General features: G+C 36.2%; 1 protein-coding gene across 1 annotated transcript; it reads right to left on the bottom strand.

The window, feature by feature from the left end:
- Positions 1-3,088: 3,088 nt before the first annotated feature.
- Positions 3,089-15,190, bottom strand: LOC140172744 (sorting nexin-16-like). The gene is made up of 7 exons (XM_072195874.1): positions 15,036-15,190; positions 10,956-11,042; positions 8,166-8,314; positions 6,761-6,830; positions 6,081-6,211; positions 4,354-4,533; positions 3,089-3,305 (listed from the first exon to the last, which is right to left on the bottom strand). Exons 1-7 carry the CDS (start codon positions 15,057-15,059, stop codon positions 3,089-3,091), a joined length of 858 nt encoding a protein of 285 aa, XP_072051975.1. The 5' UTR covers positions 15,060-15,190.
- Positions 15,191-18,160: the final 2,970 nt, after the last annotated feature.

The following is an 18,160-nucleotide window of genomic DNA, read 5'->3' on the forward strand; positions in this document are numbered from 1 at the left end:
AATCTCTGTCGTAACACTAGGCTATCTCTACTAGGCTTACATGATGGTATACCATTCTTCACCCTAATGTGGCAGTGACGTCAGGGCGCACTTCATTATGGGCACAGCCTCAAATCGCTGGTGTACACACGCATGCGCTCTAAGACGCCGCATAGATGTGCGAGCGAAACTGCTGATGTCACTTGACTTGATGTCACTGCCACACCCGGGTGAAAAATGGTATACCACCGATGGCACCGAAGCATGATACTACATGTATATGTCTCTAGAATAAAGGCGATTGTTGGCACATGCCAAATAAAATTCCCCATTTGTTTGTGTTTAATTGAAAAAAAATGAAATGAACTTTCATTCACACAATGTTAACAAGAAAATGAAAAAGAATCACACTAAAAGTCCAGTAAAAACAAACCAAAAATGTTGCACTTCATGTCAACCATAAGAAACAACTTTTTAAAAATTGTTTTTAAAATAATTTTGAAAGCTCAAGAAAATAAAAATGCGCAACTTCAGCCTGCTTAAAAAACACATTTAAGCTTTCTTCATTAAAAAGAGTAATATCAAATATATTGTAAAGCACAAAGTATTTACTGTTACTGTTCATATCACACAAGATTAATGCACCCTCATTGCATAGTGCTACGAAATCAGAGCAATATTCCAAATTTCTTTTTCAGATTCATTTCTTATTGTATTTCCATTGTTTCTCTTAATCTACACCTCCAAGAAAGTCAATATTTTCTGTTGTTTCATTTACACTTAATCCAACTCATTTCAAAAAAGTTTCTTGAAACAAAATAATGATCCACCCTTTGAGCGTAAGTCATATCAATCTTGTTAGAATATTGCTCTGCACCACCAAGCTTATTATTAGGCTATGATCAAGGTTTCACCCTCATAATATCATCCCTACAGCCCATACAGAAGACATGACCTTAATTTTCCACACATAGGGTATAAATTTCAAAAGGGATTACCTGAATGGGTGACTCCATTTGAATTCTACACCCCCTGTGTAGGAGATTAAGGACATATCTACCATAGGGGGTATATAGATTTCAACTGGGCTAGTTCAACAAAAAGATTAGACTTAAAGGTCCGTTTGCACAAGAGTTAGACTGGGTCTAAAGTTAGACCTGGTCTAAGTAGAATTTAGTACCAGGAGAAAGGACAATTTCCTTTACATTTGATTAAGTTATTTTGTATTATTTTTGGACTTCGTATTTAAATCTTTAGAATTTGCTAGCTACTCTGGGAAGGAAATAAGAGTAAAGGACCATTCCTGATGGAACTAAATTCCACTTATAACCAGGTCTAACTTTAGACCCGGTCTAACTCTTTTGTGCATACAGACCATAGAGTCTGAACTCTGCTAAGTGGCATTCTGTGTATTAATTTGCTTTGCCGATAATGCATCAAAGCATTATATGACCCACATACCATTAGAATATATGTTTCAAGCTCTTAACCGTGCTACCAATGAAACGTGTTTCAGAAAACATGTTCTTTTCTTTGTGTAATTCATAGGGCGGAATGGAGACCATGGCAGGGATGCTTTCTTATCTGGAGAAACCTTGGTACAGAAGACATTGATTTCATACTTTACAAATCTTATAATCATAGTACAAATTATAACATACAGATCAGGCTATTGTACAGATATCGACTGCTCAGTGCCAGAAGTGGGCAAGTGCAATAGCTGCCATGTGTAGCTGCCATGTGTTGATGAGTATAATATACTGTGTGTAAATTGGCAAATGTTCACAGGGCAGCTACTGCACTTACACTTCTGGCACTGAGCAGTCAATATATAGTAATCAAGTTCAAATCATACACGTATGTGCAAGCTCCAAATGAAGATCAGTAAGTTAGATAAAGATGCAAAATAAATACATGTATATGTTATTAATTTGTGCGCAAAAAATAACATGATCAAAAAAAAATTAATTACCCAAGTATTTGAGTATTTTCAATGAATTTCAGTTAAACCAGGCTCTGGAAATTAGGCCCTCGATCATAACATGTCAACAGCCCAATCCAACATCAAAGATAAATAACACACCCACTTTTTTTACAAAATATAGTCCAATACATCTATATTTCAACATAATTTGTTGAAAAAAATCTTACATTATAAAAGGCATTTTGGTTGGTTTGCTATATATTGTAAGCAATAAAAATGTATATGGAGAACTCTTCCTTTATTGTCTTAATGATTATCCATTCATTGTACCAGGGGTACATCCCAATACTGCCTTGTCAAATTGTTATATTGACTATTTAATTTGGAGAGGCCTCTATATATTTTTGGCTATTTTGTCTTCCTTTTAACTATGAAGGGCCAGCATGCTTTTTATAGGCTAAGCTAGCCTGGCTGGTGCCTTCTGCAGAGGTTTGGAACATGGATTTTCCACCAACCTAAGCGTGTGTCCTTTTATACAGACCAACATAGTTAAACAAACAAACAAACATCATTAACAATTGCCAAGTGGGTGGAGCACCATGATCATGATGTTGCAAACTATCAACAGATCATGTGTGCAGCCAATTTTCTGTACTGCATGATTATGCACAATACAATTTAAGTATGCTTATCTGGTAAAATGGATTTTGGTAAACCATTTACTAATGAATATACAATGTTTCATGTCACCCATATGGGAGAAATAATGTGCCTATATGAAGACCCACTATCTATAAAACCCATTGGTCAGAGGACCTGCTACTTAAAAAAAGCCCACCAGTCAGAATTTTTTGAGTAGCAGGTTTTCTGAATACAGGGTCTTCTGACATTTTCTGACTGACAAAAGCCCTAGCCTAATGTTTGTGATACACATTGTTCTTAGTGTCTGATTCTCTATAGAGCTCCATAAAACAACAGTGCAGCCCAATTTTGCTGATAAGGCCCTTGGTACTCTTTGATCAGCAATTAATATCACTCAATTTTGTCTTTGCCAAAAATGCAAGAGGTATATTGCATGGGGTTTTATGGAATCCTAATTCTCTGTCCTAAAATTTTTGAACCATTTCCATTGGATTAAACATGCTGCAATTAGGTTGGTCATCAGACCAACTCTTTAAATCACCTTTAAGTTACACTTATAATTTTAGCCACTGCCGGTACAGCTCGACCATCTGCATTGTCCACAGAGTGACCGTTTTGTTCTGGAAAACACTCGTCAGAAGTCTCTGGTAAGTTCTTGTGTGCTGATGCAATATTATGTACATGTAGGCTATATTCTGTGCTATTGTTAATGTTGCAGTTGGGTGAACTGAAGATTCCGGTACTCCTTTCTGGTGATAAACTGAAATAGTAAATACACAAGGAGAATCTATTAGACAATTGTATCTTTCCCCCCAGGATGTCATCTCTATCATTTTTTGAAGGTGCAATGGATGGGGATGCCACCAAACACAGTGTGATATTGTGGCACTCTTTACATCGAGTATAACTATATTACAACCCTCCTCTCAGGCTCTCCTCAGGTTTTATATTTGTGTCAGATTGAAGAGACCACCCCATTAAATGTACACACTCTACATCTACATCCAAGAAGTTACAAAACTTTAAGAGTTGAGCTCCACTGTCACAATGCCATATTTTGGCATTCTAACTGCAAACTACTTTATATTCAATATTCATGAATGAGTCTCACAACTGTTCTCATCAGCGCATCTGTTTTCTCATTCTAGAGAACCGTATACATTATATCAACTTTGAAACTTGAAGGATTACCCATAATTTCTTGTTCTCTTTACTTGATTGCTATACGTTCACCATATATAGGCCTATAATAGGCATATATTTGGACTTATGTCGTCTATGGGGCGATGGACAGAGAGGTGAGTAATGTGTCAGACTGCACTAAGAGACAACAAAAATAGTGGTATGCCATATATCTGCAAGTACCAATTCCAAACTGCCAATTAGGTAAGGTAACACCTCTAGCAATTATTAGTTTAGTTGTTTTTTTGATGTTATCGTAACTGATTTTTAGAGCAGGAAGCAGGAAAATTGATCCCGCTTGGGAATCAAACCCAGGACCTCAGGTTGCCCCTTAACCACTTTTTTAGACCAAGGGTGATTCATGGCTAGATATAAACACAAGCCTAGCCCCATCTTGCAAGTTTACAATAGTAGCCATTAAAGGTCCTAAATGAGCAGTAAAGGTACCAATCCTCATTGCAGAGGTAAAAAACAAGGGAAAATAGAGGCTCACACAGTATATAGGAAAAGACAATTTGTTTATCCCCAATGCTTGAGTCCTCTCTTTTTTTCTAATTTTCCAGCTACCAGTCTTACTGGAGTGACAAGAAGTGTAAATTACAGCTGCGATTATTGAATGTACTTACTTTATAACATTACCGGTAGGCTGTTGTGTCCTATGCTCCTGTCTAAACTGCTGTTCCATCGGTCTCACCTGGTCTGCTTCAACACGAGACATGAAATCAGCTGCACTACTGTCACTCTCTATACTGGGTGACGAGCTGTTGATATCGGGACAAGACAACTGTATACCTGCCTTCTCTCCTCTGTAGAATGAAGAAAAAAATGACAGTCAGGACCCAAATTTCAGTTTGTAATAATCATACCTTGACTTCGATTGGCTACTTTGCAATTTGAAAACAGCTGGGAATGTAAAACTACACAACCAAATTGCTATTGCTGCTGACCCTGGAGGCACCCTTTTTATACTGCTCAGCTACTTTAATTGTGACTACTCCAGAGTACCAGTGCAGTACTAGTACCAGTGTGTGTTTCCAATGTGTGTATTCTAGAGTACCCACACAGGTACACAGAGTACCTACTCAAGAGTACCAATGAAGTAGCTAGGCAGCTGTGTAGCTCTGAGGGTGGTAGCAATAGGAATCTTTAAGCATAGTTTTACCAGGGTGTGATTACATTAATTAATCCTGAAATCCTATGATTATTTTGAGAGTCAAAAAATATCCTGAAATCAGGAAAAATATTGAAGCCTCCTTTTTTTTTTACTCTCTATCAAAAGTCAACAAATTTTAAATATAGCTTGACTATAGAGCTTCGGCAGTATTGAAGTATACCAGTATTTAGCCATGCATGCAGGTATAGCGTTATAAAACAGGCCACACTTTCAGCAGACTGCCATTAAAAAAGATCAGACATGTTGCCACTTTTTTGACTGAAGATTATTAAAGGGTCGTTTATACCTGAGCAATTGAGGCCTGGGAATTAAGATCATTGCTAGGTGTACAAGTTTGGGCAAAGGCTAGATTTAAGGGGGAACTACTACACCCATTGCATTTTTTTTTGCATTTTTTTTTTTGCATTTTGTGAAGAAATTAGAAATAATTGGACAAAGTGGTATGCAAAATGAAGGGGCAAATCTTCTCGTTCTATTGATGGTATCAGTATCAATTTCGCTTACATGCTTTTAAAGGTAAAAGCCAAAAAGTGGTACATCAAAGATGTACCACTTTTTGGCTTCTACCTTGATACTAATTCCACCAATAGAACGAGAAGATTTGCCCCTTCATTTTGCATACCACTTCGTCCAATTTTTTCTTCTCATTTCTTCACAAAATGCAAACAAACACACAAAAAATGCAATGGGTGTAGTACCCCCTTAAGGTCTTTGTTGCAAGATATTGCGTAAGACCAAGAAGCTATTGCACAAGACCAGCTAGTTATTGTGAGCTAGATTGCAATTGCACTGAAGACCCGAATCCAAATTACTATATTATTGACCAAATTTGAATTTACAAACATCCTGAAAATTGTTGCCAAAAATAACACATAAAAGCTAATTTCAACTCAAAAAATCCTAGAATTTTACAACAAATTTGCACCAAAACTGAATTTTTCATGGAATATATATTGTTTCTTCATTTGACCAGGGCAACTGCTGTCACTTCAAAAGGCCTGATTGCTCTCATGTCATCTGTTAGGTTACTTTATTTGGTAAATGTCTCATTTGAGACAGAAACGAACACTGACCCCTAACCCTAATTAGCATATTGTGATGTTCTGTCTTAAATGAGACATCAACCCTTTATTTAGTGGTGGGGACTCTTCAGCAATAGCTAGCCTAAACATAACTTACTGTTCAAGCAGTGAAGCAATCGCATGTCTAGCTTCAGCCAGTTCCAGTTTGGTTCTTGCTAGCTGAGTGTCTCTAGTAGCTAAATCCTTCCTAAGATTGTACACTGTTTCTTCTAGTGACTCACACAAAGCCTGGTAGAATAAACACAAATACAATAATTAATTACAAAAAATAATTTTAATTATTTAAAAATCTTTAAAACATAATTCAATAGGTTATGAATAAAGACTGGTTGTCAGACTTTTTAAGAATTTTTTTACTATACACCTGATCCGTGAACTTGTCTTTTTTAAAGAAAAATTCTTGTTTTCAGTTGTGTCATTGTGCCAGTTGACATACAAAACAAACACACCCCTACTTGCCTTACTAATATTTCCGAGGACCTGAAAAATTATGAAATTTTACAAGTCCAAATGTCCTTGGTGTGTCGTCATGTCAAGTCCTCATAAGTCGGTAAAACCGAAAAAGTGTCAAACCGGTTAATGCTGTGAGGACGTAAGCTATAGAGTATAGTTTGGATAACTAAAACTTTTAAGAGTCCAGAGTAAAGCAAATGTAGTTGAACAGCGAAAAATCTTAAGTGGTGTATTGCTGCCCTGTCTGCCGGTGTTTATACATGTAATATTAGCATGTTGGGTGTTGGGGTGCGTGTGTCGGCGTGTGTGCATAATGCAACCTACCCTGCTTTCTTCCAAGCTATCATGAGCACCTGGTGGATCATCAAGACAGAAAAACTCACGTACTGGATCACTGAAATGGTAAATATTACAAACATATTAAGTATCAATAATACATTTATTAGCACAGCTTCAAGACAACAAAAAGGATTGCATGAAAAATTCTTCTATTCAACGTCATAGTGTGATGTCCAAATCGATCATTGCCTGGTCAACTCACCCCCGCTATCTTTGTTCAGAACCACAATCAAAATGATGACAACACAAAGTCAATTGGTTGCTGACAGGTGTACAAACCAAGTGCATACCAGTAACAAAGGTATGAGGTATGCACTATGACAGCGAATATATGCATTGAAGACATATCAATAAAAAAATGCCAATTCTTTTAAGGGCTCAGATAGCAATGTTTGCACAGTATTTTTTGTGGGACATGAGAGCACGTTTCAGACACATCAAGTTGCATTCTGAATATATGAGGAATGTCCTTCTGATATCAAATAATTTTGATTTTGTCAAATTTACAAATTATTAAATATTGTGCAATCATTGTACACACTAGCAATATATAAGGCCCGGCAAAAAATGCATTCTCGCTTTTCACGCCACGATTCTCGCTATTAACCAACTATCTCGCTTTTTAAGAAAGTTTCCAAGCAGTGCACTTACTATAAAAATGTTGCTTTATGCCATAAAAGTACGCCGAATACCAATAAAATGCAGTTCCAACTTCGCCAAAGTGCAGAATTCAACAGCATTGCAAGCACATGGATGAGTGTAAAAGCCATACTTTACTCAATAAAACTGACATTTCATTTCAAATGAGTTCAAGTTTAGGCCAAATATCATTATATTTATCGAAATAGTGGAACATTTTGACTATAAAACATAATTCATGGTCAAATTTTTGTCACTTTTTCTTTGACTCACGCCGTGTCGGCAGTTCAGTGAGTTGTTTATAAATTACATGACAATCTAAACTGACCTAATCTAATCAATAGAGGGCCGGGCAGGCGATTTTTTTTTTTTTTGATTTTCATTGATTTTCGTATTTTCGGGCGTTTTTAAAGCTTCTTGTGCCATTTTTCGCTTTTCTCGCTTTTCAAAATTTTGGATCTTGTTTTTTGCTTCAAAAAATTGCGTTTTTTGCCGGGGCCTAGCAATATACTTTGTTTCACCTAGTTTGGTAATGAATGTCAGAATTTCTTTTAAGCATGCCAACAAACCATCCTTGTACATGTGTGTATACATGTGCATTGTGGAATGAGGTTACCATGCGCAATTTGATACTATGACCATACACGCACTTACGTCACTTCCAAACTCCAAAGTATAGTAGTGGTAAACTTGATTTATTTGAAAAATGTTTTATCTCATAAAAAAAATTAGAAAAAATCCTAGAAAATACCTTTGAACTATTTCTTTATGCCCTGTGATATTGTTGAGGAATGCCTGCAAACCGAGTTGTCGATCTTCTAGGAAATTGGGGTCAAAGTTGGAGCCAAACCATCTCTTAGGAGGTAGCGCAAGACGAAATGAAGGATATATGAGTCGTAACTGGAATGAAAAGCATATAGAAACATAGAAGGTTAGTATTAACTCCGGAATTATGGCAACTTTTGAGCCTCATTACTGCTAATTTCTATTCTAAAGTATGGGGATACATATATATTTGGAATAGAAATACTTTGGCATGCAGATGACAAAACAAAAAATTGTCAAAAATTTTTGTTTATTTTTTTAATTGAAAACACTTAAAAACCTGGGTGGGTGGGGATTGGTGAAGCCTACTGGCCCATTCCATGTCAACTCAGGGATGTGCACATGCACCTCTTCAATTTTTTTTTTTTTTCTGTGTGGTGGTAGATATTGATGAGAAAGTAAAATCCTGAAAATTTGAGCTTCATACTCCATTTAGTTTTCCCGTGGCATCAATTTGAAATTTAGGGGTCAGCGTAAAAATGTGTTGCAGCGAAATCATGTTATGGAGGTCCATAAATGTAAAAGGTTTAAAACTGTGAAAAGTAGGTATCCTGGGGTACTTTTTGGTGTGTTCAAATCTGCTATCAAAACTTGTAACTCCTTTACTCTCAGAAATGTTGTCCAAGAACATATCTCAACATACCTGAAGTTGATGGGACCAAATTTCTGACATTGGTTTTCAGGGGGGTCCAAAATGTAAAAAAGTGGTTTTCCATGGGTAATATCTCAGCTAAATGTATTCAATATGTTCAATATTGGATAAGAGTAAGAACATATCTTCAACATACCTGAAGTTGATGGTGCATGTCCTACCAAAGGGCTCTGACTGGCCAAAAATTGACGCTAAAATTATTTTTACTTTTGGAGTTCTGACCCCCCAAAGTTGGTCCTGGTTGGACGGTTGCATTTTGAGGGCCCTATATCTTTTAAAGTAAAGGAGTTACAAGTTTTCTGATAGCAGATTTGAATTCTACACCAAAAAGTACCCCAGGATACATACTTTTCAAAGTTTTAAAGGGTTCCTTTATACATTTATGGACCTCCAACGTTAGTTTTGCTATCCATACATTTTTACGCTGACCCCCTAAATTTCAAATTGATGCCAATGGAAAACTCTAATGGAGTATGAAGCTCAAATTTTCAGGATTTTACTTTCTCATCACTATCTAACACCACACAGAAAAAGAAAAAAATTGAAGAGGTGCTGCGGTGCACATCCCTGGAGTTGACATGGAATGGGCCTACTTATATTTTTTTTCACTCTTATGAAAGTGATATTTTTTGCTCTTACGAATGTGATATTTTGGCTCTTACAAATGTGATATTGTCTTTTTGAGTTCAAACATGATATTTAGACAGCAGGCCTGGAAAAAAATGTTCATTTACCAGCAATTTCCCCCAACATATCAGGATTTCCCACCATTTCATATATTTATTTCTTTATAACAAAAAAAGCATATTTCCTTCCAGATCACCAAATTTTCAGGGAATGAGATTCCTGAATTCCCCATTTTTTCCCGGCCTATTTATAAATTTCCTTTCATACATAGCCAAATTTTCCACTGATGAAATGCCAAAATTTTGCCAGTTTCCTATATATTTCTTAACTAGGGAAAGCAAAGTTTTTCTTCTGATGCCAAACCTATGGGATTGAGATTCTTGGATTCAACACTGCACACATCAATCACAATGGGATTATTCCAATTGAAATTCATACACCCCCTATGTTTTATTTATTTTATTTATTCGTTATTTATTCAGGAAATTCCATCAATACAAATGTACTGGTCTCCCTGGAAGACCTGATTAAAATTATGGAAGACATGACCTTTATCTCCCACTCAAGGGGTGTAGATTTTAAATAGAATCACCCATTCAGGTAGCCCCACTTAAAACCTACACTCCCTGTGTGGAAGATTAAGGTCATGTCTTCCACAGGGGTGTATGGATTTCAACTGGAATTGCCCAATTACAGTGCCTGGAAAATACACAGACATGAACATGATCAGTTTTGCAAATCATTTTTAAAAATAATGAAACTGTGTTCACAAACTTCCTGTTTCACAATGTACAGATTTGTCATGCCAATATAATGTATCCATTCACTTTCAGAACTGGATGGTAACGAAGTATGAAAGTAACCTTGCAACAAAATGTTATAAAGGCCGCTAGCCGCTACAGACTCCCGAGTATTAGAGGTAGAATATTTGATGTAACATGTCAAACATTCATTATAACTTAAACATTACTGGAAATTTAATGGGAATAGATTAAATAACTAAGACATGTTGCATCGAATATTCTATGTTTAATAAAAAGACTGTACGGTCCTTAAAACAGATTTTAATAAACCAACCAATCAATTAGTTACATAACCAATCAATCGATAACTAATAATCAAATAGTTACCAAGCAACCAATAAAAAATAAATAATTATGAAACCCTAATTTGCCCGTAGGGCTTTTTGGCGACTGTGAGGGAAAGAAGGAATAAAGAGAGAAAACAAACAAAGAAGTTGTTTGCTCTGGTGGAATTCTAACCAGAGACCCCTCGCATGCCAAGCACTACGTGGGCGACACTTATCAATCAACTTATCAAATTGATCAATTATCTCTAGTTCATCAAGCAATCAACTAATTGATCAATGATCGATTGATTAATTAATCCATCAATGAAGCAGTCAATCCTTTAAAAACTTAAACAAATTGTACTTACCCTATCATTAAGTCGTACAAAGTCGGTATATCTGCGGAAAATAAACCAGCTGTCCACTTCTGAAAATTGCACTTGGATTCTAAAAACCTGAGACACAGAGAGAAGAGTAATTCAAACATCATGAGTTAGTTATGATCTGCAGTGTTGCTGTAAACTGTTGCTAATTAAAAGCATTTGATCAGTAACAAAAGGGTAGTTAATATTATGCTATAAACATGAAGTGTTCATGCTCCATCAGTGGGTCGCTACATCAGAATTTTTTGTTGTCAAAATCATCAAAAATAAGATTTTTTGCATTTTTTGTAAAGAGAATGTGGGCACTATACAATGTACAGAGATTTGCCTAATGGCACACATGATGGGCTCCTTTGCCTTAGGATACAATTTCATGTACAAATGAAAATGCCAACAAGAATTAAGGGTTTATTCCCTATTTGCTAGTGGGATTTTTACAGCTTGGGACATTTTAAGTTTGTGCCTAAAAAAACCAGAATGATTCTGGTATACCCTGCGCACAAGTATAACCCTAACCATAACCCTAAAACGGTAAACCAGAATTGCACCATGTAGGAATACAGGGTGTGCAGGGTAAACCAGAATTGTACCACCTAAAGGAAATTCCAGTTATGCCAATGAGCCCATGTGCACAATTTTAGGTGAATCTTTGCAGTACCCAGCAAATGATAACTGAATAATATTCAGTGAACACAGCATAAGGACTTGAGGGCAAAATGTCACATTTTAGGCCTGAAATGTTCTGGGAGTTAGTCCATATGGATGTTTGTACAGCTCTTGCTCTACATGCAATTAGCCTTTTTGAAGTATGGCGGGCACAAAAGGAGACAGCGTACTTTGGTTTGGGTAATCTTTTGTATGCTTCTCAGCTGATCAAAGATTACCCAAATCAAAGTACGCCCTCTCCTTTTGTGCCTGCCATATTTCAAAAAGGCTTATTGAATGGAGCCTCAATTATAAACACTGCCATTTTCTTCCATACCCAATGACAATTTCAGTTATTTTACAGAGACAAATGTGCACTGTCAGCAGAACAATTGCACACTTCATTCAATCATGAGGCAAACCATTTTCCTTGACGTTATCTAGTAAAGGAACTTGACTCAGAAACCACAGATAACTTTTCCTACTTGATAATGAATGTAATAATATATGGCACAAACCATTCATGCACAGATCTATGTGTTGTACATGTACAATGAAAACTAACATTAGTACATTGTACACACAGAGTACACAACATTAAATGCATTTACAATGTGTTATCCTGGTGTGTTATACAAACATGTTATACAATATGTGTTGAACTTTTATATGGTCTGGTTTCAGCTGTACACATTAATATGTATACACACCATACAAAATGTATATTTTCAGCCAACAACATTGTGGTGTCTGCCCACTACATGTACATGTATATGTCGAAGGTACACTATGTAGAAAATAATTTTCGCTTGAAATAAGGTTTGTTAAAGTTAAGTTTAGGGTAAGGACTAGATTTGACATACATGTACTTGTGCATGGTGAACCTTATTTCATATTTCCAAAAAAGAACCTTATTTTCAAAAACCAACCTTGTTATTGATCTTGGAATTTCCTTAGCTTCTTACATGTATAGGAAAAACTTTGTTTCAATAAAAGTGTAAGAATATTAATGTGCACAGACAGATTTGCTGAATGTTTATAATGCATTCATGTTGGTTTTTTTAATTTATTTACTTTTTAATTTATTTTTCAGATTGTCAAGGCCTGACAATATGTATGGTACATACAGATGTAGACTGTAATCCAAATACTGTTTTCTTTACTGTAAACTAACATACAAAACACAGAAATATAAAAAAAAAAAAAATAACATACCCTGCAAAAATCAAGACTTTTAGGTGCTGTAGTTTTGTCAAAATCCAAGATTTCAAATTTACCGTCTGAACAAGACGGTTTATACGATGGAAATATTAGTCAAACGCATATGCGATGTTTATAACACAGTAAGTACATTGTGTACAGGACGGTCATGCACATCAAATGACCGTACCATAGCACAACCCACAGAATGACACGCATTGGCGACATTGGCACTGGTAGTTAATTCAATTTTCTTTGCTTTACCTCAGTTGTTCGGCACAAAATTAAAAGGGGACACATCTGACAGTAAATGGAAAAGAAATACTAATCTATTATTATGGGAATGTTACAATATGGCTGTAAATAATTTAAGTGAAAGCAATTTCAAGTGGGCACTTATTTAGTAAAATGGCCATTTACAGAATTCTTGATAGCAAAATGAAATGATTAAATTTGAATAGGATATATATTCATGAGCACTTGGTGATTTAAAATTTTTTTAAATAGGCCGAAAATAAATTTACAGTATCTATTTCAAAAGTTATTTTAAAAATTAAATAATTCTTCCAAATTTGGCAAATTTCCAAAATATTATAATTATAAAAAAATCACACTATTCCCTACATTTACCATTGTCATATTTTAATTGATAGTAGAAAAATAAAATCTGCACAATAGAATATGTAACTCCGGCTCAAAACGTTTATGATCTGTGATGTGAACAATTACTTAAATATGAGCTGTTCATCACACATGGAGGATTGCAGCTGTTTCAGAGACACTGTATTCCCATGCTAGGGGACAGCTTGCACTTGATTGTATTATTTTGATACCAGTACATGTATGTAGTTCATGATCAAATTTGTTTGGTATGTGTGTCAAGTTCTTCATTGATATGGTTCTAATATAAAAGAGTGAATTACCTTTAATTTATTATGGTACCGTACATATATAATGTTAATTACTTTTCATATCAAATCAATTTAAAGGGGACAGTGAACTACAGTGCTGTTATACATGTAGTGGTAAAATTAGTTTTTTTGTAATCCAAAATGTCACAGATCAGGGGATTAAAAAAAAAGGCAATGGAAGAATAAAGGTTCTAAACTTGTGTGAAAAATGATTTCAGGGTTTTTTAATCAAGGGGCTGCATTTTGGAACAGTTGGTTCTTCCTTCTGGACGTCCTTTTTTAAAATTCAAAATCATTGATGGAAGGGGGCCAGAATTTTGGACAGTGTCAGATGGGGGAGCAGAATTCTGCTAAAGCTTAAATTGGAGGTGTTAATGCTAGCGTTTAAACCGGTAACACTTCAAACCATAACCTGGAAGGGGGGGGGTCAAAATCAGCACTTAGGACTGTTCAATAAAATTATTTTTGATTTTGAAGGATCCATAATGTCACACTCATAGTGCACTTGTAGGTCCTAATCATGTTCATAAAGCCATAATGTACATGATAGAATACTATCTGAAATTGGTAAATTTTTTTAAACATCATTTTTCGGCAATTTTGCAATATTTACACATGTCCCATCTTACACCTAAATGTAATCAGCCAAATTTGTTGTGTTTGTAGGTCAACAGGGTAATTTTGACATAAAGTCATAAGTGGAAAACTCCATGTTAAATGGCCAAATTAACCAGTGGGGTTTCTCTCACTTTACCTTGTTAATTTCAGATTAAAAAATTGTCAGAAACCCTTCTGGAGCTTTTAAATTTTTAGTATCAAAAGTTGCACTTGAAAATTTAAAAGGAAAAAAATTATGTGGGCTGGGTCAAGAACCAAAACATAAATTTTATATGGCTTTTTTAACTGCAGCTAACTTTTTTTATGTTCCTAATAACAATACATTACATGGCCCTACATTAAGTTTGTAGGGGGGCTAGAAATTGCTCATTTTTTTAAACTGCTCATAGACATTGGCACATGGTTAAAGCCATAATGTACTATTTCCGTTAAATTATAATTTTGTTATTCATTACCCAAAATGCTGAATAAATATGATTAATGATGACACAAAAGTTAACAATATGAATCACTTTTTAGAAGTTTTCTAGTCTACCCCCACAGAACCTTCAAATAAAAAGTGCCTCATCCTACAAAAATGCACTGATTACTCCTTGTATGCATTGTGAAACATTTTACTGATTTAGAATAGAGTCAGGTGACAGGTCATTATCCCTAAGATTAATGTACATTGTAGCACCATCATACTTACTGTAAATTTGGCCCGCTGTTCCATGATTTCATACCCAACAATAGGTGCCTGAATCTCTGGCTCCAAAAGGTCACTGCACTATGGAAAGTCTGTGTGCTACCCATGGTTATCTGGCTAGCTATGCTCCCTTCAAGGTCTAAATCCAATGGCCTTGATGCTGGAGTGCTTGTGGTCGGTCCATGAGCAGAGACCATCTCCTCAGAGTCATTTGATCCCGGAGTGCTACAAGATGTCGGATCTGATACCGCATCTTTGTCTTGTAATGACGTAGCATCATCAACCATTGGGCTAGAGTTTCTTGAGGAGCTTGGGCTGCTTGTTTCTATAGTTACCGCTTTTGGTATACTTGATAATGGTTGCCTTGATGGGGAGAAGGTAAACGAAGATGGTTCGACATCTGTTGCTGGCAATAGAGCATCATTGCCATTGGTTTTGGTATCAGAGGATGATTCATCAGCATCCCCTGCAGTTGTCTGAGGATCATTGTCATCTTCATTTACAGGAAAACTTGTTTTAGACTCGGATTCTGGTGCAGATGTGGAATCAGTAGCAGAGGATGTTTCAACATTTGTTGTGGAAGGTGGCTGATGAGCTTCATCATCCTCATTCTTTGGAACAGCTGCTTCAACTGACTCTGACTCTGCAGAGGATGGTGTTGGAATCCTTGTAGCGGTTACATTGTCAGGTACACTCTCCATGGTGCGATGGGTTTATCATTCACTACCATCTATCTGCCATACCTTGGAACTGCTGTAATGGTACTTTGGGTGCACTATTTTTTGAAGAACTTTTTCCTGTGTTTTCACTTTGTGCTTGGTCATAGGTAGTTTCCTGGAATTAATTAATAAAAATCAGAATAATTTCAATGAGGATTGCTTTTGACATTTTATTAAAAAAACATTAATAACCTGCATTCATGGTATGTTTTTTCCGACTTAGCTGGAAGCTTATTTCAAGTGGTCATGATGGATTTTACTTCAGAGGTTCCAGTTTTTCAACAGAGATGGACAATATGCACGAGCTGTTTTTTACCATATTTTACAAAAAATTTCACCTATCACGTAATGTTATGCAGTCAGTGCGTGGCCAGGCAGTGCTAGAAAATTTGCATAATTTTTAACTTGGTAAGAAGTTTATCCCGTGTTTTGACATGTTGGACATTTTTGACGCACCCGACGCACCCTTGTAAAATGACGGACATTGATCGGATGACGCACCCATTAGTCATACTTGACGGACCAAATGCCATCAATGACGGTAGGCCCCTACTCTGCGGCATAATTCCTTGGTAAATGACCCACCCATGACGTATATCCAGTCTGGACACTTCACACTTCATGTGTGATGTGTCCAGCTAATTGGCAAACGAACACATAAGGTGGACAAGTTAGCATAACGGCCTGTCAATTTACGCTTCCTGAAAACACTCTTGCACAATGCACATGTATAACATACAAAACCACAAACTCACTAACTTCAACATGCACTAGGCCTACTCACAAAATAAAACAAATATTATATTAATTATTACCGATCCTGCAGAATAACTTACATATTCGTCAATTTCATGGAAACCTGTAGCTCAGAATTGCAAAATCTATGAAGAACTGTCAAATGCTCTGTGGATGGGCTTCATAAATCACAGGTGTGAAACTGACTTTATACCACTCGCTCGCTTTTGCAGAAAAGCGAAGTCTCGTGGCACTGGGGCATGACGTCATGGACGTGTGCAAAATTTCCGACGGGCGCCATATAACCCGTTTTGTGATTGGTTGCAAAAACCATTCATTGCAATCGTAAGCCAATCAATGAACGCGACAGCCTTTTACGGTATTAATTAATGTGACCCCATGTGACCTGCCAGTAAAGTACGTCTAACCTGATTGGTTTACAAAACTACTTTGATAATTGCTAAGCCAGTCAGCGTGCTTGATGCTTAACAACCTCGTAGAGGTTTTCGAGAGGTGAATTCACGTGATGATCCAGCGATCGAGTATAAATTCAGCTTGACAACTGCTCTCGCAGGTGCAATAACAATACAAGGACACAATCACTGACATTTACACAATGAATTTAATGAATTATTCATGATATGCATGGGCTGGATTTTACGATCGAGGTAAGGTTTTCGGCCACAGGTTATATAGGTCACAGGGTAGAAACGATAGCTGTACAATTGTATAAAATATACATTTTGTTATAGAAATGTTGTGCACAAAAATGTACATTACGGAAGTCTTGGGATGTGATACACATACCCATTGAGCCCAGGGTCAGAAATTCGCAACCAAGTGCGAGAATCCTTTTGGATTCTCCCAATGGAATTTTTGCAAGAATCCATGGATTCTCGCCATACATGTATAACTTTGTATGATAAATTGAAATATCTATTTAGATTCTTGCAATTTTGTTCACGAGAATCTTTGCGAGAATGGATTCTCGGCAGGCTGCGACAAATCGCCTGTCCGATAGCCCGGGGCAATCACATTTTTTGTCGGGCAATTAAAACTCTGAAGAGCTGTGCCCGATCGGGCAAGTCTAAATTTAAACCAATTAAAGCTTGATGATTTAAAATGGAGTATTTCTGTCCAACTTGGCGTGTTCACAGAAGTAAAAAAACGTCAAAACAAAGTAGAAAACTTCTTGAAATGGAACTCAAATTTTGCTAGGCACTCGTATCCCACACCAGACTTGCAGACATACATGTATACATGTATATATGCTAATGAACATCATGCCGTTACGTGACGTATTGGAAGTTTGGCCAATTATAGAACCTGTTTCGTGCAAATATCATGACGTCAATGACGTCAGCTGGCCATGTATTTGCATATGATTGAGATTGAGATGTACTAGTGGTTGGCGAAATACGTAAATCGCTGTGACGACAAAATTTCACATAAAATACACATTATTTTCCACATGTAAGAAACAAACAGTGAAATAATTGAATGAAATGTTCATTTTTTATGCATTTCATGAATACTCATTTATTTATCAACTTAAGGTTACGGAGGGTGAAAATTCCACTCAACTTGTCTTTTGTTTTTTAATTTTTATTTATGAAGTATATGTATATATTAAACATCTCAGAGATGTAGATTGAAAAAATTGTATCAACAAAG

Source organism: Amphiura filiformis, chromosome 16 (genome assembly GCF_039555335.1).
Source record: "Amphiura filiformis chromosome 16, Afil_fr2py, whole genome shotgun sequence".
NCBI classification, from domain to species: Eukaryota; Metazoa; Echinodermata; class Ophiuroidea; order Amphilepidida; family Amphiuridae; genus Amphiura; species Amphiura filiformis.